The 27,308-nt window shown below is 40.7% G+C and overlaps 3 protein-coding genes across 8 annotated transcripts in view; 2 read left to right on the top strand and 1 right to left on the bottom strand.

Moving 5' to 3' along the window:
* Window positions 1-12,678, top strand: part of LOC114247894 (MTOR-associated protein MEAK7) — a 36,496-nt gene extending 23,818 nt beyond the window's left edge. For all 3 annotated transcript variants that reach the window (XM_028180973.2, XM_028180972.2, XM_028180975.2), the window contains exons 4-10: window positions 1,042-1,133; window positions 1,780-1,976; window positions 3,454-3,587; window positions 5,284-5,430; window positions 6,618-6,844; window positions 7,587-7,772; window positions 12,320-12,678. In XM_028180973.2, the coding sequence (XP_028036774.2) occupies window positions 1,042-1,133; window positions 1,780-1,976; window positions 3,454-3,587; window positions 5,284-5,430; window positions 6,618-6,844; window positions 7,587-7,772; window positions 12,320-12,430 (1,094 nt within the window). In that variant the 3' untranslated portion in view covers window positions 12,431-12,678. The remainder of the gene's footprint in view (window positions 1-1,041; window positions 1,134-1,779; window positions 1,977-3,453; window positions 3,588-5,283; window positions 5,431-6,617; window positions 6,845-7,586; window positions 7,773-12,319) is intronic.
* Window positions 12,679-18,103: 5,425 nt separating this feature from the next.
* LOC114247900 (uncharacterized) lies at window positions 18,104-25,867 on the bottom strand. 2 transcript variants are annotated; one of them, XM_028180979.2, is made up of 6 exons: window positions 25,490-25,855; window positions 23,572-23,897; window positions 22,280-22,502; window positions 20,932-21,097; window positions 19,886-20,017; window positions 18,104-18,551 (listed from the first exon to the last, which is right to left on the bottom strand). In XM_028180979.2, exons 1-6 carry the CDS (start codon window positions 25,569-25,571, stop codon window positions 18,371-18,373), a joined length of 1,110 nt encoding a protein of 369 aa, XP_028036780.2. In that variant the 5' UTR covers window positions 25,572-25,855; the 3' UTR covers window positions 18,104-18,370. The 2 variants fall into 2 exon arrangements, with proteins under 2 accessions (XP_028036780.2, XP_089592132.1); XM_089736006.1 differs by lacking the exon at window positions 20,932-21,097 and having other exon boundaries at window positions 25,490-25,867.
* Window positions 25,868-25,969: 102 nt separating this feature from the next.
* LOC114247891 (NACHT and WD repeat domain-containing protein 2) overlaps window positions 25,970-27,308 on the top strand; it is a 76,162-nt gene continuing 74,823 nt past the window's right edge. For 2 of the 3 annotated variants that reach the window (XM_089736004.1, XM_028180968.2), the window contains exon 1: window positions 25,970-26,255. In XM_089736004.1, the coding sequence (XP_089592130.1) occupies window positions 26,188-26,255 (68 nt within the window). In that variant the 5' untranslated portion in view covers window positions 25,970-26,187. The remainder of the gene's footprint in view (window positions 26,256-27,308) is intronic. The other variant, XM_089736005.1, reaches the window with a different exon arrangement.

Raw genomic sequence — 27,308 nt, 5'->3', positions numbered from 1 at the left:
ATTAATAGCAGAGCTTACAGAACTCAACCTGGAAGGACTTTTTAACACTAGCCCTAGTAAGAGCAATGCTCCGCTGAATCTACCACCGGATCGGAATCACGACCCGCTGAGAAAATCCAGCGAGAAATTCAGTGGGTTATGTCCCAATAACTAGGCTTTTATGCGGCATTTCGTTTTGTGGCCACATGCCTTCGGGATTTGAATGCCTCAGTATATATACAGCTGTGAACAAACCAGCCGATTTACGTGTTAGAGTACAAGGTTCCGAGAGAGAATCGACTCTAAAGAATCTCGAATAACAGACTTTTCCCCGACTTTTTCTATCGCCAATTCCATACGTTTTATCGTATCGAAATGAGATGATAATTTTTCATTTCGCATCCGCGCCCACTGCGGTCTGTCTAAACGTTTTAACATACATTTATCTGTCTGACTGTCGATGCCAAAATACATTATTATATATTCAATTCGTTCTAATATTTATTTAATGCTTATTTATTATTATGTTTTTTTCGGAGGCGCTGCAAACGAGACTATTCTCTGAGCGGTTAAACGGAACGCGATTTTTTTTTATATCTTTCACTTGTAAACAGAAAATGGTTTCATATTTATTTATTTAACATTGAAACGGCTCAATATATTTTATTGGTTGTATGGCAAATGGAGAGTCTGTACAGTATCGCTTTTCCACCGCGAATCCATCGTGTGTGTCCGGCTCTATCAGTAAAGAAGTTAGATGATATAAAACAAAAGGACTTTTTGCAATGAAACTTGTTAATTCCGTAAAGTATTTTGGTTTTGCTGTAGCTTGTATGTGTCACGTGATTGCTCCTATCCATGATTGAGCCATGAGGTCGGAGTCTCAAAATTATGTACAAAGGCTGTATGTACTCTACTTCAAATGGAAGTACACGTGTGCGTAGCGGCCTCATTGGCCGGGATTATGGCCAGTTTGCGCTCGACAGCGTGTGTGCAGTATTTATGTGCGATTTCATTGTTTTTTTTTAACTAATACCAGTAATTGACTTTATATTTCTTCAGGCACTGTCGATGAAAGAATGATGGTCACCTACAACAGTCTCGGGAAAGACTACAATGAAGAAATCGAATTGCCGTATCAGCTTTTGCGAGAGGTGGGCTGTGTTTTGTTGCGATATTTGGGATGGGAACGCGAAAGGTCTTATTTAGTTGGCCGAATGGTCGCTAGGTATATGATTGATCGTCTACCGTCATCTGCACGAAAATTATATTTCGAAATGTTATAACAATATTGACTATACGCATTAACCAGTATTACATACGAACATTAATTATCAATGTACCTTTATGTAACAGCTGTATCACACTTGAAGCTAAATCTGGACTGCGTAGATGGACAAACGAGCTCGCGGTCGTCCTTTGGGCCCATGTACATGGGCATTTACAGTAGGCAGCGGCTTGGCTCTGCCCCTGGCATCGCTGAAGTCCATGGACGATTGTAACCACTCACCATCAAGTGCAATAAGTGCTAAAAGGTGCTAAAAGGGCAATAAATAAAAAAATGGATGATGCTATTTTAGGCCGACTACACACAGCCAAAACAATGACCAAACAGCTGTGTTTGTTTCTGCATTATCCGTTCGCTATAGCAGTATATTCATCTTCTAACTTAACTCTATAATTATATTATAATACCCTAGTCCTAGTCCTCGTCCATGTTGTGCAAGCTCAGTCTTCAAACACGAGCATCAGAATAGTCGAAATACCCAAATTAACCAGACCTGACCTTACCCGCAACAGTACTGCGAGAGTATAGCCTCGACTTACATCAAGATCCTCAAGTCTTCGTCGTCGAAGCGCGCCCAGACCTGGATCAGCAAAGGGTTCAGGGGTCGGGCGTGTCACGTGCAGGCTCTGGGCGAGGCCGTTGCCGCCAGTATAGGAGGAGACATGGATTCGGCACAGCATCATTGTACAGCGAATCAGTTGTCTAGTTGGTGAGTATCATATGCCATATTGGAACGAACGTGGAGTAAGGTGTTTAAACAGATCTCTTAATAAACGCCAGAAATTAGGATTCCCTGTGTTACGAGCAACAGAGACTACACATACATACTTAAATATCTTTTAAATATAAACATATATAGCTAATGAACACCCAGACAAAGAGCAAACAAAACTGTCCATCCCACGAATGTTTGCCCGATGTGGAAATCGAACCCACAAACCTCGACGCCATAAATAGGGGCCCTAACTCACCGAGTCAGTCAACATAATAGTCGAATAGCTCTGTATATAACTCACACAGAGAAGCAACGACGTGTATTCTGTTCACGAACGTACACAAGGCAGTCTTGAGTGGAGGGTCGAGGTAGGATATTGAGGGGGCTTGGGGGGTCTGTGAGAGCGTCGTGCCGTTCTGTTAGTTCGGTTTTATCTCCAATGTTGTGTGATGTTTAACATAATATTTAGTGTGTGTCATCCGCGACCACGAATTGGAAATGTCAGAATTACTATAATATTGTGACAATTTTAGGAATAACGAAAAAGGGAAGATCTTTCACCCAGCGGGTGTAATTGCTCGGTAGACCGAAGGTTCTAATGTTGTTGCTTGTGCTTAAGCAAGCTTATCTTGAAAAGGTCGTAAGCGAGATTCAAGCGTCTCTCAAATATATTGTGCTGTATGTTGGCTACTCGTCACAAAATATTAAACGCGAGATTGAACCGTAAAGGTGGTTTTAATTAGGTCTAATTTTTACTGCCCTTTACACTTAACTGTATGGGGTGGACGCAACGTGTCCTTTTTTTTGAATTCCGGCCTATCATACGTCATCTCTGCACTGACACTATTTTCTCACATGCCTATTTCACACAGTTCATCCAGGTCTTTTTAAGGACCCCCCCCCCTTCCTCACATTGCCGTCTACTCTCATACCCACGGTCATTTTGACCACACGATCGTCTTCTATTCGCTGGTAGTTTTCTTTTTATTGCTTAGATGGGTGGACGAGCTCACGGACCTCCTCCTCCTCGTTTCTTCACTGCTGAGGGTCGTCACCATCATATTTCGACAGGATTTTACTTCTTGTAATGTCCCTCCAGCGCCTCCGATCATTGACCGCATGAAGGCTTCGTGGAATGGGATCTCTAGTGTGGTGCGGATTTCATCGAACCACGCATCACCTGGTGTTAAATGGTTACTGGAGCCCATAGACGTCTACAACGTAAATGCCGCCACCCACCTCGAGACACGAGTTGTAAGGTCTCAGTTTTAACAGTACAACGGCTGCCCCACCCTTCAAACCGAAACGCATGACTGCTTCACGACCGAAATGGACAGGGTGGTGCTACCCACTCGTGCGGACTCTCAAGACGTCCTACCATTAGTAAATTTTGGCTATGAAGTTTGCTATTAAAATGCCACTAAGGCGCGTTGCAACAAACGATCAGAGTAGACGCATCACCGATTTTCAGGTTACAGCAGAACACGTTGCTGAAGCAGTTAGCCGAGCTAGTCTTCGTCAATCTGTATGGCATCAACAAGAAGCAAGGCGACGAGAGTCCAACCCCGATGCCGACGTTGCCATCGCTCCTACCCCTGCCTGAAGGTACGAAGCCGCCACCGCCAATGCCAAACTTATCGCCTATCTGTTTGGCAGACGCATAACTGCTGACTCTAACTAACTCGGTTCTCGAGTGGAGACCGCTCAGCGGAAGACGTAACGTGGGACGCCCCCTGGCTAGGTGGTGCGATGACCTCCGAACGGTGGTCGGCAAGAAGTGGATGAGGAGAACTGTAGACCGGGCTCGGTGGTGTGGATTGGGAGAGGCCTATGTCCAGCAGTGGACGACTGTGGGCTGTTGATGATGATGATGATGATGATAACTGCTGATCATTTTTCGGCCATCCCGATTTACACGAGTCCATGGACATCACGATATTATTGCCGCGCCACTCACTTTGAGATATGAGATCAAAGTCTCGTTTGTATATTATAAAGGATGTCACATCTATCATACCGGAACACATGCTCTGTGATAGAAATAGGCAGGTTGGTAGTATCTACCCCTTCGAGTATAAGGAATCGAAGGGAATTCCGTTGCGTGATGCCTGCCTTGACCACGTTTCTTGATTTACTCCAACAACCGGCTAGGCCAGCGGCTCTCAACCTCTGGGTCACGATGCAAAGGTGATTTACAGTTTTTTGTCTTTTGCAAGTGTTTCGCGTTTCGGCGCGCTCTGTGCGGTACCGTGGGTTTCGTGGAGTCGGAGTGGTGGGGCTCGATGGGGTTTAGTCGGTAGTCGGTTTTGCGGGGTAGCTCTTGCGTGGCTGACGCCGTGCAGTGCCTCGCGCGCCTTTCTCAAGGCGTAGTCTCCCGGCAGGAATTGGAAGAAGAGGAGGACCCCTGTCTTCTTCTTTTCCTTCTTCTCTGGAGGCGCCGGAGTCCGACATAACCCGGTCTCTTACCCCCCTCGACCAGGTATCCGTAAATGGATTCCCCAGCGTTAAAAAAAAAGTGTTTCGCGTGATTTACAAAAAACGATATTTTTATCGGAGGCGCTCCCGGGTAATTACATCTCTGGTGTACCTACATGGCGTAAACATACAACTGTGCTTAGCTTTTTTTTCCTTCTCCTTTCGTTGGTAGCCTATGTAGCTATTCAAACTTCAGGCGGACGCGTAGGTGAGCTCATGGGCTCAAACTGTGAGAATTTGCTAACACTAGCCCTAGCAAGAGCCGTGCTTCGCAGAATCTACCACCGGATCGGAATCGCGACCCACTGAGAAGATCCGGCGAGATGCTCAGTGGGTTAATGAGTTTAGTAGATTAGTAATGTAGGTATAGTTTAATAAATGTCATTTGAACTATGCAATGCTTTGTATTTATCTGAAGAGTGTCGCGAATTTATAAAAAAAGTATGATGTTAGTACATCGTTGAGCAAAAAAGGTTGAGAGCCGCTGATTGAGGCCCGAAAAATAATCGATCTTTTTTAATTTTTTGAGTTCTTAGATGGATGGACGAACTTATTGCCCTGGTGCTAAGCCACCTGGTGTTAAGTGGTTACTGGAGCCCATAGACATCTACAACGTAAATACCGCCACCCACCTTGAGATATGAGTTCTAAGGTCTCAGTATAGTTACAACGGCTGCCCCGCCCTTCAAACCGAAACGCATTCCTGCTTCACGACAGAAATAGGCAGGGCGGTGGTACCTACCCGTGCGGACACACAAGAGGTTCTGCCACCAGTAATCAAAATCAAAATTTTGTAAGTAAAATTTCTCTTGACTTTCCATTCTAGGTCTAGAGTCAATGCCAGATTATCCAGCCTTCATCGACTTATCACATATCGTGTGGCTGAACAGCCATATACCCCAGAAATACCAGCACAAGTGGAGGTTCCTCTTCTCCTCCCACATCCACGGAGAGTCCTTCTCGACTATGGCAGGTCAGTGAATCGGTCACAGGCAAGGGAAACTCTTATGAACCGCATTGTCACTAGCGATAAAAAATGTTTTTTTTTTTAAATTACTTGCCATTGTAACTATACTGAGATCTTAGAACTCATATCTCAAGGCGGGTGGCGCATTTACGTCGTAGATTTCTATGGGTTCCAGTAACCACTTAACACCAGGTGGGCTGTGAGCTCACCCACCCATCTAAGCAATAAAAAAAACACCTTGAGATATAAGTTCTAAGGTCTCAATATAGTTAAAACGGCTGCCCCACCCTTCAAACCGAAACGCATTACTGCTTCACGGCAGAAATACGGACGGTGGTGGTACCTACCCGTGCGGATTCACAAGAGGTCCTACCACCAGTAAATAGTAATAGAAGCCACAAATGTTTAAATACAAGAATATATTATGATATTTGTTTAAATACATGAAGTCAGCGTCGGAACGGTACTTTGATAAGGCAATGCAATGAAACTGGAAAGGCCTACGGGCCACGAGTAAATTCTCAAACATAAAAAAAGAAACTACCGAGTCAGGCAGTTCGAAATAGATAAATAGCTTGAATTTAACTGCTTTTGTCATCATACATGACATAGCCCAGGTGGTGTGTTCTTCGTAACACCTACCAATAGATCTACAAATCGAGTGTCAGTTCACGGAACACGGAGTGACTGACACAAGCGACACTTTATCCCGGGAAAATGCAACGTATTCCATTCTTTCTGATTATACAAAAATAAAAGTATCAATTTTATGCATCATAATCTTTATTAAAATAAATAATGAAATACAATTTGTACATCTTAAGTATAATGCTACTTTTATTAAATCTAAGCGGACAGTCCAGGGTTGCCAACGATACTACTATTTATTTCTCTATATATTGTACTTTGAACAAGTAATCCTCCAATCATAAAAAAAAAAAATTTTTTAATTGATTCGGTTTTGAAGCCGTTTCAAAAACATTAGTCTGGATATAATATATACACTTATATATAGACATATGTTTAAGTAATATCACCTTCACACTACACCTACCAAGGTTCATCTTTGCACTCCCCTAAGGTAGGATGTTAGAGAATGCATATGGCATTAAGTCCGCCTTTATACCTTCTAGTATATGAAGTTATAAATAAATAAATATAAACGAAAAACATGTCTGTCTCTCCTCGTGCAGGCCGCATCATCGACCAGGGCCCGTCGATTCTGATCATCGAAGACAACTCGGGCTACATCTTCGGAGGCTTCGCCCCGGAGGCGTGGTCCCTGGGCCCCAACTTCGGCGGCACGGAGGACTCCTTCCTGTTCACGGTGGCGCCCAAGATGAGGGTCTACCCGGCGACCACGTACAACGACCACTACCAGTACATGAACCATCACACGAAGACTTTACCGAACGGATTGGTGAGTGAGATATCTCGACGCCGGAACCATTATGACGTAAGGTGGAGGATTTACAGAATTCGTTTCCTATGAAAGCTCCTATATTGGGTGTTAGGAGACCGCTTCCGAAAACGAAGACAGATGATAGTACTAATGACACCTTTGACGATGGAGCTATTTAGACAAACTTTGTAAATAAGTATTTGTGAGAACACCCGCGTTCGTTGACCCGAGCATCAGCTGTTTTTGATTTTGTGTTTCATTGCTGTTTTTTTTTTTAATGTAAAGTATAGTATTTTTTTTATTAAACTATCGTTTCATTTAGCTGTACTAACACGATGGAGCGTAAATAATGCTAATTAAACGTTTTAAAATAATAATTAATTTTTTTTAAATCAAGATTGATTTTTTTCCGCCCCATCATCAAAGGTGTCAAGGGTCAAGGTAACACCCGGTATATAGATATAGAATGTTTTTTAATTGCTTGGATGAATGAAAGCGCTCACTGTCCACCTGGGTGGTTACCGTAAACCATATACAAAATTAACCTAATTGCCGTCACTTATATAATATATATACCTATATATAATATAAATATTGAAGATGCCGCATCTCTTATACACAGCATTCCCTATTACAAGAGAAATCTGATTTAAGGATGAAAAATTAAGAAAACCACAATACTACATACACATCTAATAAGAAGTTTCACTTCACTCACGCCCCCCATTTTTTTTAAATGGTTAATTAATTTCTTGGGCAGCTGATGGGCGGTCAGTTCAATTTTGGCGGGATATGGGTGAACGCGGATCCTTTCGGCGAAGGGTCCTCGGCGGAGTCGTGCAGCACGTACCGAGGGTACAAGCGGCTCAGCAGGGAGCCCAGCTTCAGGATCCGGAGCCTGGAGGTGTGGGGCGTCGGCGACAAGCCGGTCATCGATAAGGACTCGGTGAGCGCACGCGACACTACATACTTAGTGCTGAATGCGATAGGGCTGTCACTAAAATATTTTATCTATACTAATATATAAATCTACAGTGGTTTTTACGGATGTTCCGTTATAACTACTGAACCGTGCATCCGATTGACTTGAAACTTGGTATCCATGTAGAAAATACATGTACCTAATGGATAGGCTAATATTTATATGAGTGTTGGACTCCCTACACCAGTTGCGGAGGCGTTAAGGATGAGAATCTTTGCGGGGGGTGAGAAATAATAATGTCAATTTTAAATGCCCAGCGAAGCGGACGGGTATAGCTAGTTGGTTAATATTTCTCCGTTTCTCCGCCCCGGTGGACAGTTAGCCTAAGGCGCGGCCAACTAGTTCCGCGCGAACTATAGTTTTAAACTGCTGTGGGTGGCGCATTTACGTTGTAGATGTTGTAGATGTCTATGGACTCCAGTAACCACTTAACACCAGGTGGGCTGTGAGCTCGTCCACCCTTTTTTTTTATTGCCTTTGTAGGCAGACGAGCATACGGCCCACCTGATGGTGAGTGGTTGCCGTCGCCCATGGACTTCAGCAATGCCAAGGGCAGAGCCAAGCCGCTGCCTACCGCTTAATACTCTCCACAAGCCTCGTTTGAAGAAGGACATGTCATAGCGCTCGGGAAACACCGTGGAGGGGAGCCAGATGGTACGTGGCAAAAAAGATCTCTGGAAACGTACTGTGAATGACCGCAGTGGCTCCAGGTAGTATGAATGAACTCTACTCCGGTGGCGGGCGGTGCGATGGTAAAAACGAGACGTTGGTATCATCTCGAACAATTCCTCAGAGCACTCCCCAGAGCACCCATCTACGCAATAAAAATAAAAAATAGATAATACAGAAATACGTTATTTACTGATCAGCGCACCACGATAACGGCTCGCGTGAGCGTTCTAGACGCGCACACGTCCGAAAGGAATTTCCTCGCGATAATCGGAAAGCCACAAGTCAGTGACGGATTCAGGAATTGACTGACGTATTGAAGGTTATGTGCGCCTGGTACTTTTAGTTTGGTATAACGATAGCTGTCATTAGAAAAGTAAAAAATAAAAACAGTAAGTAAATAAACAGTTCTCGAAGTCAACGGCGAAAGGTCGATTATCATGGGCGAATTTAAAAAAAAACGGGACTTAATTTTTGTTTATGTTATAATCTGGCAACACATGCATACTCATTTAAAGAAAGTTTTTTTTATTGACCTCAAATGAATCGACTATTATCAAAGCCGGCAATGTGACTTTTGGACAATTATTGGCAAATCAGAAAAACGAATTATTGGCTTTGTATTCCATTGGCAGTCACAAAACTCTTCTGAACGACATCTTAGATAAATAACAGGTTAAGTATTAACCTTTATTTAATGCAGGTTTTGAACCGTATTCTTTGAAGGAGACAATTATATTCAAATCAATCTGTATTGACATATCAACAACATTTTGTCCAAATGCACAGATTGCCACCTTTGATAATAGACGACTCAAATACAGCTTAGAGGTAAATGGATTTATTCATATCATAGTGAATTTATACATTTTTAATTTTATAAGAAGTTTATGGGACAGTGCTGTTTCAACATCATCCGATAAAACTGTAATAGTCCCGTTATTAAGATATGGTTGGCTTAAAGAACATCTGAACTAAATTGATTTATACTTTTATTTCATTTTTGTATTTTCTCTCGTTATGTTACTACATGTTTGTCTTAGATTTATATTTTTCTATCGTTTTTCGCTTTCCATTTCCGTTTTTATCGGATTTCAATTAGGAGCTAAACAAGTTTCCATTTTGAAAACACACAGGCACGCACACACAGGCACGCGCACGCACGCCCACACACGCACGCACACACACGCACACACATACATACACAGGCACACGCACGCACACACACGCACGCACGCACACATACATACACAGGCACACGCACGCACGCAGGCAAAAACGCAAGATTTTTTTATTTGTCTTTGAAAAACTAGTTACGACCTTTCCGCTCTGATATCGAGAACTGTACTGCGTTAAGAAACTTTTAATATATATATAGGTACTCGCTGGCTGGCGCCGTTAAATTTTCATAGTCTGGTACCTTCATCAAGTAAAATCTTCAAGTACTCACAGTATATTTCGTATGGTGTAATAAACATATGTATCATAAATAGTTGAGTTTATTAATATTTAGCTAACGTAGCTACAATGAGAATTAATTGTTATTTTAATGTTATTGGTCGATAGCTCAGTTCTATTGAATTTTTAAGATTTAAAGAATTACGGACTTACCGCCAGCTGCTCCAAGATTTCACGACTCCTTTTCTTCTAATGTTGCACAAACTGCGGCAACACGTAGCGCTAGTGTCGCGCTCAGTAGATTGTGCGGGTACCGGGCAAGTTGGCGGGAGATTTCAAAATGTAAACCCCAAAATCGAACAGTTATTATATAGCATCGCTAATTGACGTGCTTTCGGAATCAATCTCGGTGCTTTAAAGCATCCGAAGAACCGGTCACCGCTCTCGTGCAACTCAACCCACATACTCAACTCATTAAGTTCCTCGCCGAATTGTCTCAGTGGTTCGCGATTCCGATCTGGTGGTAGATTCAGCGAAGCACTGCTCTTGTTAGGGCTAGTGTTAGCAATTCTCTCAGATTTAATTCTGTGAACTCATCCACCTGTCCGGGAGTAGCTGAAATAGCCTCTTAGCCTACCAGTGAATAGCTAAAGGGCGGAAAATTTGGTTTCGAAGAACTATTCTGGCTTAGCTATGCCAAAAGGACGAGCCCATTCAGATCCCAAATGTTTTCAATCTTTAACAAAATCCTAGGCTCCGACCGGAGCGTTGGCAACTCCAACATTTTAGTATGGAAAATAAAATTATATGACTGGCAACATTGTTGATGTCGGTCTCTTCCTTTTTTACTTTTCACCGCAAGCGGACGTGTTTCATCATCATCATCATCATTTCAGCCTATCGCCGTCCACTGCTGAACATAGGCCTCTCCAATCGATTTCCAGTGCGACCGGTCCATTGCCACCTGCATCCAACGAGACCCAGCGCTTTTTACTAGGTCGTCGGTCCATCTAGTAGGTGGCCGTCCCACACTGCGCTTGCCAGTACGTGGTCTCCACTCCAGGATCTTTCTGCCTCATCGACCGTCCTCTCTTCGTGCTATGTGGCTGGCCCATTGCCACTTCAGTTCACTAATTCTACGAGCCATGTCAGCAACCTTCGTTCTTCTACGGATCTCCTCATTTCGGATTCGATCACGTAGAGAAATGCCGAGCATAGCCCTCTCCATAGCTCGCTGCGCGACTTTGAGCCTTCTAAAAAGATCCCTAGTGAAACGTTTATTATACAAATAAACCGTATTACGGCATAAAGCATAAGTTTTCTTTATCACGGCAACCGGTCCATTACAGCCTGCACCAAAACACAGAGTTGAATCGGTGCTCTGTGGTACACGCCATTACCTCCTACCTAATCGTCGTGTAGATCACGGATGTTGATTAAAAGAATTTTGTAGATCGTTACTTGAATTTGCATCATCATCATGCTTTCCTTTTCCATTTCTTCATTTTTGCTTTCATTTTTCCATTTATATCGGTCTTGGGCAGTCTGTTCTAGCTCCTCCCACGTCATGCCCAAGACCCCTAGCTCCTGCTCCACCGAGCGACGCCAAGTTGTTCTGGGGCGGTCTCTCTTCTTGAGTTTGCATACGAGTATTTATATATTTGAGGTAGCAGTTGTGTTTATCAAGTAATGTATTACAAAAGCTCTTTATTCGCACTTCCATCATTCGCGTTAAATACACATTGATAAAATGGATTCCAATATTTACGTGTCCAACCGAATATCCTTTGTAAACGTGTCAACAAACGGACTAACAAAAAAATGAAAATATACCTTATTATTTTTTTTTATTGCCGTATAAGCAGACGAGCACCTGATGGTGAGTGGTTACCGTCGCTCATGGACGTCAGCAATGCCAGGGGTAGATCCTAGCCCCTGCCTACTGCTTAATACTCTCCGCAAGCCTCGTTTGAAGAAGGACATGTCATAGCGCTCGGGAAACAACGTGGAGGGGAGCTCATTCCATAGCCGGATGGTACGTGGCAAAAAATATCTCTGGAAACGCACTGTGGATGACCGCAGTGGCTCCAGGTAGTATGGATCAACTCTACTCCGGTGGCGGGCGGTGCGATGGTAAAAGCGAGATGTCGGTATCATCTCGAACAATTCCTCAGAACACTCCGCATGGAACATACGGTACAGAATGCAGAGGGAACCGAAGTCCATATTACAACTATGCCTAGGCACATATCCCTATAATCCCATACATGTAAATTACAATCTCATATTCACGGTTTCTGTATTCGCGGCATATTTACGGAACATATACACCGGGAATAAAAAGCTTTTACTTTATAAGATTTTTATTAAGATTATCGCGTGAGAGAGGATAGTGAGTAAATGAGGGTAGTAAGTAATTTTTTTTTTTTTATATTTAATTCTAGGAGGAACGGGAAGTCAGCGTGTTGGACACCAATCCAGAAGCCAAAGCCATCTTAGAGTTGGCAGGTAGAACACGGCACAGCGAGGGAATCCGCGAACCTCCACCCTTATAGACACGTTAAAATATACCTTAAATCACTATAGGTATGATTGTAATTGTGTTGAGACTTTTCACCTATATTGCTTTGATAATAATTCCAGTGTAAATGTGTATGCCAAATTGAAACTTATGTCGATGCGAAGCAGAGATTATAATTGAACGTGCATAGTTGTGTTAGTATTCATTTAATTACCACAATGTGCTCTGTAATTGTATATTCTAAAATTAACTTTATATTAATAGGCTCTCTTATATCAAGGAGTGACAGACTATTTGGTTTGAGCAATATTTATGCAACTTTAAAGGAGAGGGTAAAAATATCATATCGACGCTTGAAAGGCAAACGTGACTAAGCGACAATGCGTGAACTTTACAGTAGACTAATTTAAAGTTGAAATACCTGAAAAAAATCTATTTTAACGAATCTAGCTGTAGGATTGAAATGATTTTAATAGACCTAGAAATATTTTTTTTTTCGCATCGAATATGGCTATTGGCTATCATTTATGTACAAAGCAGTTATTGTCGCTTAGTCACGTTTGCCTTTCAAGCTTCGATATCAAAAAGATCTTCAGCTATGTATTATAATGGGATAAACTTAACTGAAGTTCAATTATAAACGTCGATCTGTTGATACTAATACCAAATAAAATGGACCTTTAATTACAAAGATAAATGTCGCTTAAAAAAAATAGGGTTTCGTCCCTTCGATATGATGATTCGATAATAGCGATTTCAAACGAACAAACAATGTCAAGGTACTGTTTTTTTGGAAATATTTTTAATGCAAATTGTGTATTTTGAATTAATTTTTATTAAACTCTCTCGACTTTCCCGGGACGTGTCGTTTCGTTATTATCACGTGGTTTGTTTGTGTCAATGTCGAACTAGTCTTAATATATATAATGGCTGTACAAGGTGCCAATGATGAAAATAGCTTATATATATATATTTATATATATCGTCGTTTTCAAACCAAAATCTGCTATGTGCATTTTTGAGATTTCTACTTTTTGACTTTTTCATATAGTTCACAGCCCTATCTACCGTATAAAAAAAAACTGTTATGTGTCTATAGCTTTAATCTATAGCTTTCATTTGAAATAATTCTTAAAAATTCACCTTCATATAAAAGTTTATACGAAAATATTTTTACTCGTTAATTCAATTAGAGGTTTTGCACATAGCAGATTTTGGTTTGACAGCGACGATATGACGGGGTGACGGTGACGTCAGCGACTGATGACGTCAGCAACGTCGTTTTTAATAAATGAAGACGGTAAAAGTGGCGGTAGCTTAGTCTTGAATTGTCTTGGATATCGTTTTAAACAATTGCTTACAGGCGGTTGGCTTGTAATAGTTAATCAACAATATCAACATTAAGGAAACAGTTAAGTTTAACTAATCTTAGTTAACTATTAAACCGCCCTGCCTATTTCTGCCGTGAAGCAGTAATGCGTTTCGGTTTGAAGGGTGGGGCATCCGTTGTAACTATACTGAGATCTTAGAACATATATCTCAAGGTGGGTGGCGCATTTACATTATAGATGTCTATGGGTTCCAGTAACAACTTAACACCAGGTGGGCTGTCAGTTCGTCCATCCATATAAGCAATAAAAATAAAATAAAATAAAAAACTAACTAAATAGTTAATGTTGCGCCGACATATATAAATAATATGTCGTATGTGTATGACGGAGATTTATTCCAAAAAATTTTTTATTCACTCCTAAACTTTAAATAGCATTTACCAGAAAGTAACGAAATGTTGGTAAGATCTTGTCTAGATCCAATTGTATTATTATTATAAAAAGTTTTATTAATGAAATCGCTTCGTAAAATAAACCGTGACCCGTAACAGTAGAGTTCAATATTGAAGAACTCGTCGCCCCGGAATATCTAGTAGGCTCTGGGAAAGACGAATTCGAAGATATTGAGAATGAATCTATTTCTAAGAGACCTAATAGACTAAATTAACGAACAAAAGAAGGCAAAGTTAGGCAATCCATGCGGTTTAGTAATAAAAATCGACATAATTACTTTAATGCGCCGCGTAGGACACCGGTGACCTACACACCAGTCAACGTGTTAAAAAACACGATACCGTCTTTAGGCACGAAATTCCGAACATAAATTGCTTTAATAAAAGTTTTACGGTATGGTTCGTAAGTGTTCAGTGTATCAGCTCAGGTCGTTGACCTCGCATCAGCTGGTTTTGTATTGAATACATTGCGTGCGACACTAGAAGCATTGGTAATGCTTTATGTCATCTTCTTTTATCGCACCAGGTATCACGGACATGAAATTTCCACGACGCTTCCCCATATATCCGTAAATAAAGCTATGTACTTGGGCGCGAATTTGTAACTTTTTTTTTTCGTAATACCTTTGATGTAAATCACCGAAAGATATGTATCGATGACAAACTTAACTGAAATATTTCGAATCGATTGCTTTAATGCAGTATTTTAATGTTTATGTGATGTGCTTGTGCAATTTTACTTAATAAATCGCCAAAGGCTTAAAATATAAACTTAATGTATATTTATTTTTATTTAGTTACGTCCTTAATGTATTTTAGGATCGATATATCGTTAGCAAAAACAAATTGTGGTTACCGTGTTTACGTGTGGTCCCGGGACCTGTGAGTTCTTGGTTTCAACGAACCACAACGGCTGGGTTGACCGCAACATCTGTAAAGTTGTCGCTGGAGCTAAATAAAGCTTTTTCACGCGACTCGCGCATTATCTTATTGCAACTTCGGTTCGAAGCTCGTCCGGTGACTATATTGATATTGATCAAAAACTTCATCCGGAAAATTCAATATTTATTTAGACACACACACACAACAGCAATAAACACAAAACATTCAAGCTTAAAATTAACAAGTATAAAATTAAGTACTGGTATGTAAGCCAGTTACAGGCATGCACAGCAATCTCTTGTAACACACTATAACATGTTACAGCAATTTTACAAACAGCGGAAAAATAGGCTAAATTTAAATTTTAACAGTATGACAAAAATATATGTATATATATAAATAGATATCAATATAAATATAAATATAATTCAATATCAATATCAATATCAATATAGCGCAGTGCGAACCAATCGAATCCCATTAAGCCATCAACGGAATGCAAAGTCGACGCTTGTTAAATTATAATCGTAAAAATAAATTGAGATTAATTATTTTTTTTATGTTATAATTCTAAATGTTAATTATTTTGCTTGTTTAATGTATTAAAAATACGTTGCGGTCAATAAGGATGCCTGTCACTTTTGACGTCAAAGATACGTTTTTCTTAAATGCCTTTTCTGTGTGACGACGTAATGTACGCACAATAATTTTATAGACACGTACGCTAGGGTTGCCAACGATTTTTTAAATGCTTCTGGTTTTTTTTTTTGTCGCGATCTACTACGATCTACAAATAGTTGTTTTTTTAGTGTAGAAAGTAATAGTGAAGAGCGTCAATTTATTCAACGTACATGGTTGTCTGTAAAATCGGTTTACGGACGGTAGTTTTACGTGATTACGTCATAAAGAAAGATTGACGAAAAAATTAAATAAACACAAAAAATAACTTAATTAAATAATAATTGCTTGCACGTTTAGGCTCAGGCGTAACGTGACACTTTTTCGTGCGTGCAGTCGATGTTAATCGTATTGTTCAAATGAAATATGTTATTCTTGTGTGTAATGTTTCGACAATAAATCGCATGCCGGTCCGAAGTACAATATAGAGAAATAAATATTAATACCGTTGGCAACCCTAGACTGTCCGCTTAGATTTAATGAATGTAGCATTTTACTTAAGATGTACAAATTGTATTTCATTATTTATTGTAATAAATATAATTATGGAAAATTGGCATTTTTATTTTGGCATATTCAGAGAGAATGGAATACATTGCATTTTTCCGGTATATAGACTTTCTTGTGTCGCCCTCTGGTCCATAAACTGCTAGTTACAATAACAAAAATTATCCTATCAGTAAAATCCAACCTAATAACAATATGTCCATTTTGATCTGACTGCTCTCGGGACTTGCCCTTAACTGCTGACTTAAGGACTGTGGGTTCGATTCTCGCATAGGACAGACGTTCGTGTGACGAGCAGATTGTGTACTCTTGGGTGGCTTATTATCTATAGCATATACTACTATATATATTATATAGGGCAATATTTGTAGGATTGATAAGAATAAAACGTATGAAATGATTGTGGTGAGAAGCAAGGTAAGAAAGGGAGAAAATAATGAAAGAGAAAAAGAAAGATGTTGAGGACTATTGAATGAGCAAAGCGTAAAAAAGTGTCAGTTTTTTTTTGCTTTCATGGGTGTACGACCTCACAGCCCACCTGGTGTTAAGTGATTACTGGAGCCCATAGACATCTACAACGCAAATGCGCCACCCACCTTGGGATATAAATTCTAAGGTCTCAAGTACAGTTACAACAGCTGCCCCACCTTTCAAACCAACACGCTTCATTGCTTCACGGCAGAAATAGGCGGGGTGGTGGTATCTACTCGCGCGGACTCACAAGAGGTCCTACCACCAGTAATTATGTAAATCATAATTTTGCGGGTTTCATTTTTATTACTCGATGTTATTCCTTCACCGTGGAAGTCAATCGTGAACATTTGTTGAGTACGTATTTCATTAGAAAAATTGGTGCTCGCCTGAGATTCGAACACCGGTGCATCGCTCAACACGAATGCATCGCACGTCTTATCCGTTAGGCCCCGACGACTTCAATATAATATGTCTCTGGTTGTTACAGTATAAAGACTCCCAGTTTGGTGTCAGATGAGACCGTGTGTGGCAACGAAGAGTTCGACATACGCTTTAGGCCATAGACACAACCGATTTAGTTTCTCGTTTGATCTTCTCAGTGGGACACGTTTTCGATCCGGTGATAGATTCAGCGAGGCACTGCTCTTGCTAGGGCTAGCGTTAGCAAATTAGCGGCGGTCACGATAAGAGGATTTTCGTATCGCGTCGAAGTAGCGTTCTGACGCTTCGTTTAGATACTTACGTATCAGTACAAGATTTAGGTCGTCGTGAAGATCTACATTCCTCACATATCACGGTGCTATCCTGCAGAAACGTAATTGAATGACCTGGAGAGAGTTGACGTGTGTACGGGCCGCGTGAGCGAACCCTACACTTGCAAAGGTCATGACAGAACGTATGCAAGTTTTGTAGAGTGTCACCTTGTTAAAAAGGGACAATTTACTTCGCTTGGAGATCATGAGGTAGTCGACCGATTGGAACGCGGCTCGGTCGCGTACTGACTTGATGAGGGGTCCGAATGTTATCCCTCTGTCGAGAGTGACGCTTTCGAAGCCCACGGTATGGGCTGGCCAAAGATTTTTATGACGGGAACGAAGTTACCGCGCCTAATTGGTGACGATATACTAGCAGCGGTGACGTTAGGGCTTTTGAAGAGCACATCTGAGCTTTTCGTGGGGTTGATATCGAGCGCAACTTCCGAAACCACCGGGCGCGTTCTGGAGCTTACTACGCATGAAAGACATCTTCCTACTCGAGCAGTACATAGCCGTATTATCCGCTAAAAGGGCTAACTCGATCGCCGGTGATCGGGGTATATCGGGAAGAGAGCGAGTTCCCTCGACTCGATACCGAAACGAACAGTTCGACAAGTAGTCTACATTAGTGCACTTACACAGATGATAAAAGGTTAATAAATCACCGTTATAACACGTTAAAACCTACAGAAACACTAAATTAACAAAAAGTTTGAATAGTTCATACAACTTGACAGCTCGCGTTCCCGGCAAAAAGCTCTCCACAGAAAATAGAACATTCTTTTTTTTACTTTTAAAAATAGCGCAACTTTATTTTTTAGTCTATTTATTCAATTATGCCATGCTAAAATTTAAACATTCGATACAAGAAAAAATGGATAGCCTAAGTAATTAATTAGTCCCAGATTGTTTCCTTTCTCTTGCAAGACAGATCAATTGGTTCGTCGTCTGCCAAATCGACTTTAGTCGAAAGCAATACATTCGATATACTGGGACGAATAATTCCAAACAGAGGCACAGGAATCTGGAATGAGTTTTGATCGATGCTGTCTTTTGCTGCGTTTCTTGAGTGTTGCCTGGTTTAGAAAGTAAATTAAAAAAGATTAATTAATGAATTCTTTTTTATTGTTTTTCTTTGTCATCGTTACTATTTAGTAGTAGAATGTTTATTTGAATAACCACTTAGAAAAGAATAGATTGCTTCAAAATTATTTCAAATCAGGCTAACCCGCTGAATCCATGGATTACTATAACTCGTATCAACCTTCTTGGCTGAGTGATCAACTTTTGAATATGGTCAGAAGACATTCTGATATGAAATGACTGGTGGTGACAGCGAATGTGGAAGGGAAAAGGTTGAGTAAGACACGTTAGACAGATATCTAATCGCACTTCACCAAGCGGCTAAAGCCGAAGTGAGGAAACTTAACAATAAGAAGAAACAACTTTAAATTCATCTTTTTCAGGGTGCGTTCTCAAATTTTATTATCCTTAAACGTGCCGCGATAAAAAAGGTTGGGAATCACTGCCCAACACAACAATACTATTGGATTGTTCGGAAAGTAATTTCGTTTTTTTTTTTTGTGGATATGTACCCATACGTCGAGCTTCAAGGATAATCGCAGGCCTTTCAAGTGGTCATAAGCTGTTGAATTTGATAAATTTAACCTCAATCTGATCTCACGTGTTGTTATTCGCTGGTTCGCAGCAACTAATTAATGCCTTTATCGCGTCTTTATCAGCTTCAACCGGCCTTCCCAAACGTGGTGCATCTTCGACATCAAAATTGCCGGGTCGAAATTTAGCGAACCAGTTCTGGCACTGGCGTACTGTCAACACACCTTCTACATACACATCGGTCAATTTATTTCTGGCTTGAGCAGAATTTTACCCTTTCTGTAGTAAAAACAGTAAAATATGGCGAAAATGCTGCTTATTTATACTGGTGGTAGGACCTCTTGTGAGTCCGCGCGCGTAGGTATTACCGCCCTGCCTATTTCTGCCGTGAAGCAGTAATGCGTTTCGGTTTGAAGGGTGGGGCAGCCGTTGTAACTATACTGAGATCTTAGAACTTATATCTCAAGGTGGGTGGCGCATTTACGTTGTAGATGTCCATGGGCTCCAGTAACCACTTAACACCAGATGGGCTGTGAGCTCGTCCACCCATCTAAGCAATAAAAAAAAAAGATATTGCTCTCCATATTTAAAAGGGTACCAACCAAAAACTACTGCGTAGAATTGGAATTTTTCACACACAAGCCTTGCTATATGAGCTCTTAAAGCATATAAAAATTACACGGCTTAAATGAGAAGTTGGGTGAAAAAAAAATACAATTAAATCATCTGTCGCGAAAAAAACGAAATTACTTTCCGAACAACCTATTAGAACTTAACATCGAACGCAACGTACTTATATTTTCGGCAAGCGTCCTCTCGGTGGCGCTCGAGGTAGCGGCTCTGGCTGAAGGCTTTCCCACACTCCGAGCACCGCCACTGCCACGAGTGGTGACCGCGGGTGCGCTGGTGGGCGCGGAGGTTCGAACTACGCAATGGACATCGAATCAAAACTTGTTAATACGCTTTTATTAGCTTCAGACGGGTCATTAGGTGCAATCGACAGTGCATTAACAACAAAAATAAAAAAAAATTATGTAACTAAGATTTGATTACATTTCATTGATTGCTTAAGATTAATTTATATTTAATTGGGGAATGATCAACGACAGATTTTTCCTGTAAAAAAGCGTGGTGTGCTTTTTTCAGGATATTATCAAAATAACCCTTCTACTCATATCTGTTCATAAAATATTTATAATTACTGATACTATGCACGCTTTTTTTACAATAAAATCATTTTTTCTTACACTATTTTTAATTCTTTTTTTTTATTGCCCTTGTAGGCAGACGAGCATACGGCCCACCTGATGGTAAGTGGTTATCGTCGCCCATGGACTTCAGCAATGCCAGAGGCAGAGCCAAGCCGCTGCCTACCGCTAATAATCCTATCAGAAAAGAAACGTTTTGAAGTCGTCGTGGCCTAAAAGATAAGACGGTGCATTCGTGTGTAGCGGTGCGCCGGTGTTCTAATCCCGCAGGCGGGTACCAATTTTTCAACAAATGTTCACGATTGACTTCCGCGGTGAAGGAGTAACATCGTGTAATAAAAATGAAACACGCAAAATTATAATTTGCGTAATTACTGGTGGTAGGACTTCTTGTGAACCCGCACGGGTAGGTACCACCACCCTGCCTATTTCTGCCGTGAAGCAGTAATGCGTTTCGGTTTGAAGGGTGGGGCAGCCGTTGTAATTATACTGAGACCTTAGAACTTATATCTCAAAGTGGGTGGCGCATTTACGTTGTAGATGTCTATGGGCTCCAGTAACCACTTAACACCAGGTGGGCTGTGAGCTCGTCCACCCATCTAAGTAAAAAAAAACTGCATATTCGTTTTACCGATCAGCAAAGCTTCTGCCGCAGAGCGGATGGGGGCACGGGAAGGGTCTCTCCCCGGTGTGGAGACGCAGGTGACCCTTCAGCACCCAGGGTCTGTCGAAGCCTTTCCCGCAATACTTGCATTTGTGCATGACGCGTTGACGACGCCCCTCCGGATGTACCGGATCTAATAGAGAAATTAATTACTGGCGCTTGAGCGGAGTCTCTTCACTCATTACTGTCTCGAAGCAAACCTGAACTGAAGGTCCAGATAATACAATTCACATGTTTATGAATGAATAAATAAATAAATAAATATTTACTAACTATCACGCCACCTGGTCCCGTGATAATTTCGTAAAGAACTTGTGTTACAGGTACCAGATAACGGATATAAATGTAAGATTTTTATTATACACATACATATATTTAATAGACATCCATAACCCTGGAAAAGACATTTATATTTATTATACAAATATCTTCCCTTGGCGGGATTCGAACCCGCGACCCCCTTGTGTAGTGACCATGTCACTTACCACTACACCAGACGGCCGTTTGAATGAATGAATGAATGAAAGAAGGAATGAATGAATGAATGATGAATGATTTATTTTATTTCAGACAACAACAACAACAACAAGTCCATATGTGTACATAGTATCATTGAAACATACTTAAAATTACCAAAAATTTTATATTGTAGTGATTTAATCCAAATATGTTGTTTTTTGGTTAACGCCAAAAATGTAATTGAAGTATTGTAATTCTTCAGTTTTGATTCCAATACTTTAAGCTTTAAGCCCCACACTTTAAAGTTGATGTATGCGCTTGATTTAAAAGAGACCGAAAGTGTACTTTCTTCTTTTCTAACTAAAATTACTGGTGGTAGGACCTCTTGTGAGTCCGCACGGGTAGATACCACCGCCCTGCTTATTTCTGCCGTGAAGCAGTAATGCGATTCGGTTTGAAGGGTGGGGCAGCTGTTGTAACTATACTTGAGTCCTTAGAACTTATATCTCAAGGTGGGTGGCGCTTTCACGTTGTAGATGTCTATGGGCTCCAGTGACCACTTAACAGGGATATGAGCTCGTCCACCCATCACGGCAATACAAAAAAATTTAAATCACATTTTAAATTTTAAAAATTTAATTTTATAAACTGTTAGAATACCTACATATTTATAAGTCATTCAAAGCATAAAAATCTTTCTTTTTCAATTTTTAGTTAGGCCACTTACATTTTAAAGGTGTGACTGACATGTTGGCTATTATTACACGATTCTTTCATCAAGCTACTGTTTTTTTTCCTTTCAATTTACTGTTTTTTATGGTTTAATTCTGACGGTAGATAAACTATTTGTTCTTACCATTCTCCTTGGCGTCGTCGCTGATGTCAATGACATCGAATGATTCGGTACAAGTCAAGAGCTCTCGATCGAGCCTTTCTTCGACAGATTTCTTGAGGAGGCTCTTCAGCTTCTCAGCTATCTTGTCTATCTCCGCACCAGGTCTTGGCTTTGACTGGTACCCGCTGGTTTTTCTTGAGGGGTCAGGCAAAACGACTTCGGCGGTGAGAGCATCTGGTTGTCGCTATAATGTGTGAATACAATTTTTGAAGTGAAAACTTCTTTAGAATCGTTGTGATTTCAAATCGGATGCAACGGAAAAAACGACAGGTAAGAGACACAAATACAAAAATGTGTAGGATGAAGCCAGCAAAGAATGAGACAGAAATATACATACTATTTAATACAGCGCCATCTGTGAGATTTTTTAATACTAACGTGTGTATGAAAGCTCTTGTAGTGAATTTTAATTTAGGATTATACGTGAAATTAAAATATCAATTCACAGAGGGCGCTACCTTACAATTATTTACTAATGACAAAATTTTACATATACTTAAGACGTTTAGGATAATTGTATTTTAATTTTGGAAGGTTTCACTTCTACCACGTGTGAATTGCACACATTTTTTTTAAAGGATTTTATGTCCTGGTATCTAAGTTTTTTTTTAAACGATTTTATGACCTGGTAACTAAGACCTTTAAGTCATGTCTTATTTTAATTTATATTCTTATTTTTATGAAAAATGATAATATGGAGTGAAATGAAATGAAGATGATTAATTTGAGACATTAATCAACTGGAATGAAATGAGATGAGGTGATATGGGATGAAATATTCTCAGTAAAATAGTGGTCATTTATTGAGATTTTTTCAGTGGACTTTTTGGAGGATCCCGAGAAGTTACGATCAGCGGCATTGTTTCATTTTCTCACATTTGTGCTGTTTCACAGATATTAAACAGTTAATAAACCACCGTTATTGCACATTTAAACCTGAACGAACACTAAATAGACAAAATAAAACAAATCACACAACTTCACTCCTCGCGTTCCAAAAAGTCTCAATGATACCGAAAATATTTAATTCACTAGCGACCCGCCCTCGCTTCGCTTCGGAAACATTAAAACACACATGAAACAAAACAAAAAAATTAAAAAAAAATTAAAAAACGTAGCCTATGTTTATCAGGGACAATGTCGGCTTCTAATGGTAAAAGAATTTTTCAAATCGCTCCAGTAGTTTCGGAGCCTATTCGAAACAAACAAACAAACAAATCTTTCCTCTTTATAATATTAGTATAGATGACTACCTCCAAATCCGGATTAATTTGTTCCGGCTGCGTTTTCTTCCCTCTCTTTCTCCGTTTTCCACGAATATCGTAGTTTTTCCTGGTCGACTCCGAAGACCTCAAGTTGTATCTCTTTTTAACTGGACCTCTCTTCGGAGATTTCACCTTCTCGACGTCAGGAGCGTATTCATAGCTCTCGTTCGCGATAAAGCTATCGACGAACTGGCTCTTCTTGAGGAGTTGCAGGTGGAAACGGGTCGGTATCGGTACTTTATCGTGGCATACCGTTTCGCTAGGTTTTAATATGGTTTTCTGTTTTAGATTTTTCGGTACAGTTCTTGGTGTTACTGTAAATATGCTGTTTTTATGTAGGACAAATGGAGTTTTGATGCTTGAAAATATTTTTAGTTAAAACTTAACTGTGAGCAACGCGGTCCATCTAGCAATTTCTGAGTAAATAGACCGCTTAACGCGAATACCGCCTCCCACTTCGAGACATGGGATTGAAATATCATTAAGATTGCTTTGTATCTGGCATAGACCACTCACTTTCGGAGACACAGTTCTTCTTCTTCTTCTTCTTCTTCTTATCAGTCCATAGACGTCCACTGCTGGACATAGGCCTCCCCCAAGCCTCGCCACAAAGTCCGGTCCTGCGCTGCCTGCATCCAGCGGATCCCCGCGAACCTCAATAGATCGTCGGCCCATCTTGTGGGAGGCCTACCCAAGAAAAAAAAAACAGCAACTGACATGTAGAACCTTTCCCATAGCCATAGCCAGATCGCTAGCCAGCTAGCCGGCTTATAAACCTAATATGTCTATACAAATAAATAAAATTGAAGTGTCTGTTTGTTATAGTAAAACAATGGATTTTTATTATATACGGCTTAAATACCAACATTTTTTTTTTTTGCGATTTTTGTTTGTCTGCTTGTTCCGGCTAATCTCTGGAACGGTTGGACCTTTTAATCTAACCCATAGACAAAGCCCACTGAGTTTCTAGCCGGGTAATCTCAGTGGGTCGCGTTTCCGATCCGGTGGTAGATTCTGCGAAGCACTGCTCTTGCTAGGGCTAGTGTTAACAAATTCTTTCAGGTTGAGCCCGTGAGCTCACCAACCCTTTGCGAGAAGGTGGAATAGCCCCTTAGGCTACCAGTGAATAGATAAGGAAAAAAAAGTGGACCAATTTTTAACGGAACTTTTACTGGCAAATGACTGATGTAAGAATGAGTAACTTAGGCTACTTATATTTTGTTAACGGCGGACAAAATTACGGGCACAGCTAGTTTTAAAACCTAACAAAAAATCGTCTTAAATATCGAGGCGAACTACCAATTGATTTTTTTACTGTTGGTAGGACCTCTTGTGAGTCCGCGCGGGTAGGTACCACCACACTGCCTATTTCTGCCGTGAAGTAGTAATGCATTTCGGCTTGAAGGATGGGACAGCCGTTGTAACTATACTTGAGACCTTAGAACTTATATCTCAAGTTGGGTGGCGGCATTTACGTTGTAGATGTCTATGGGCTCCGGTAACCACCTAACACCAGGTGGGCTGTGAGCTCGTCCATCTAAGCAATAAAAAAAAACTTGTTGATATTAGTCAGGATATTAGAACGAACTTATAAAATTATTGTTCCGTGATCGGTACTTGATGTGTGTGGAAAATTTCAATTTAATTGTTGGCTCAACTAAAAAACAAAAGTTAGTCTTTCGCTTTTGAGATTTCTAGTACAGTATCGTAAAATGGCGCCGGAATCACAAATCTACATACGCCCGGTTACAATCAAATAGCTACAATACATAGGTACATATTAAATCTCTAAATCATACAACAAAACTATAAACTAACTAAGTTAAAATAAATTGAGAGAATACTTATTTTAGTACTTTACTATAATGATATTATTTACTTAATGTAACATTATTTACAAACGTACATTGTTCATTTGATAATTCAGTGCATTCGTCCGCGAAACTATCCCTCAACGGTCTCACTGAGTTCAGAAAACACCGTGGCATTGTCCTAAAATACTGTCTTAGTTTTACAACGTAAAATTATTTGAAAATACACAAATCCAAACCAAGTACAGTAAAGCACTTGTTGTTTTGACAGAAGAGTCGCCATTCACAGAGACGAAAGATAATGTTTTTCGACGTTCCAAATTCAAATCGCGTGTCAGCTGCCAGTGTCGGCGGCTAGAGACAATTTTTGTAGTTTTCTTGGCGTTCACGAAGTTCGTTTCGTGTCGAGTGATATAATATCAACCTCCGTTCGGGAAAGCTCGCTGTATCAGTGGCATGTGTCGCGGAAAGCGTAGATAATGAGCGCGCGCGCGATGAGGACCGAGGGCGCGGACGGGGGCGCGGGCGGGGGCGCGGAGGGACCGAGGGCGCATCGATTATTCGGCTCACAGTATCTGTCGCGGTAGCACGCGCTCTTTTTATATTTAGATTTGCCGCCCGAAACGATCGCGACGCCGGGAAATGTTAAATTATTGCGAGACATCATTCTATAATAGTCGGTCGGGACGTGTGCGCGTGTGTCTTTATATAATTTGTTGTGTTTAGTGAGCGTCGTGAGGGCACGCGTTCTCGAGTGATGACCAGTTAAGGGCGCGGGCGGGCCTGCGGCGAGATGGGGAACTCTTGCAGTTCGGGCCAGGCTCACAAGGACAAGGATAATATCTCGCAGCATTCCGAGGAGTGAGTACCTCATAACGCTTATGAATATGGGTCTTGACGCGCCGTGAAGGTCAGCACGCTCGGTCACACTACTCTCGTTAGCTAAATGGACCGAGTGAAAACAACAAAGACGTATGTGCCGCTTATTCATATAATAAAACATCATAGAACGGTGGCCGGTCTCTTGAGATAAGCGAACTGTTGTGAAATCGCCAAAATAAATCAATACATCGGGCATACAGCCGCGGTCTTGCCTACAGGTTGTCTGGGTGTCGATTTATGAGCCTAATCTCGTATTAAGGGCTCATTAAACAGATCGTAGTAATCGTTCGTTTTCTTTTTAAACTTCGTATCGAACTTCGTAAATGCGATATGATTTTGAATTAAAAAAAAAACGTCTATCGTAAAGGTATCTTTAAGTTCGCGTTTGTGGGTTAAAATAACGGTAACACACCGCGATTTTGTTTCGACCCTCGCCCTTTGCGTACGATAAAACCCCCTAACGTATCGGCCGAGGGCCACACTTAGTAAATAGATTGAGACGGCCCCTAAAATTGTCGGGCTCGAGAATTCTAGTTCGTTTGTCGTCCAGTGGTCATACTAATGCAGATTCTAGACTGCGAACGTGCTATGTTATCAATGTAGACGGGAAAAATCAAAATCGCCTTCATTCAAGCCTTTTAAAACGTAATACGACTTCACGACCGATTCGTAGACCACAACTAGATTCTTTTAAAACTAAATATACGCAAAGAAAAGTCAAATGTAATAGGAATGACTGAGGACATAGAAGAAACAAGTTTACGGAAAACTGACCAAGATTGAGTCTTCACATTGCTGTATAGAGCGCACGTTCACACCCCCCAGACGTGAATACCGCCCTATAGCTCGCCGATAAACTTGAAATGGCTGACACAGCTCACCTTGACACGTAAGATCTATCTCGTGTGGAAGAACTATCTGGAATATTAGTAGTTTAGCAATCTTCTAATCGGATAACCTCACTGTTTCGTGGCAAAATGAGTTATTTTAACAAGTCGTGACGTTGTGCTCTACAATCATTAATTACGCAGA

Source organism: Bombyx mandarina, chromosome 20 (assembly GCF_030267445.1).
Source record: "Bombyx mandarina strain Sakado chromosome 20, ASM3026744v2".
NCBI classification, from domain to species: domain Eukaryota; kingdom Metazoa; phylum Arthropoda; class Insecta; order Lepidoptera; family Bombycidae; genus Bombyx; species Bombyx mandarina.
This window is presented reverse-complemented; position numbering and strand designations above follow the sequence as displayed.

Bases quoted from the DNA above. Each gene is read 5' to 3' on its own strand.
- LOC114247900 (XM_028180979.2), bottom strand. From the start codon at position 25,571: ATGCCACGGTGTTTTCTGAACTCAGTGAGACCGTTGAGGGATAGTTTC. The intron at 23,898-25,489 runs GTACGTTTGTAA...GCATATTTACAG, and splicing joins TGAATTATCAAATGAACAAT to TAACACCAAGAACTGTACCG. The intron at 18,552-19,885 runs GTACGTTGCGTT...TTTCTAAACCAG, and splicing joins GACGCTTGCCGAAAATATAA to GCAACACTCAAGAAACGCAG.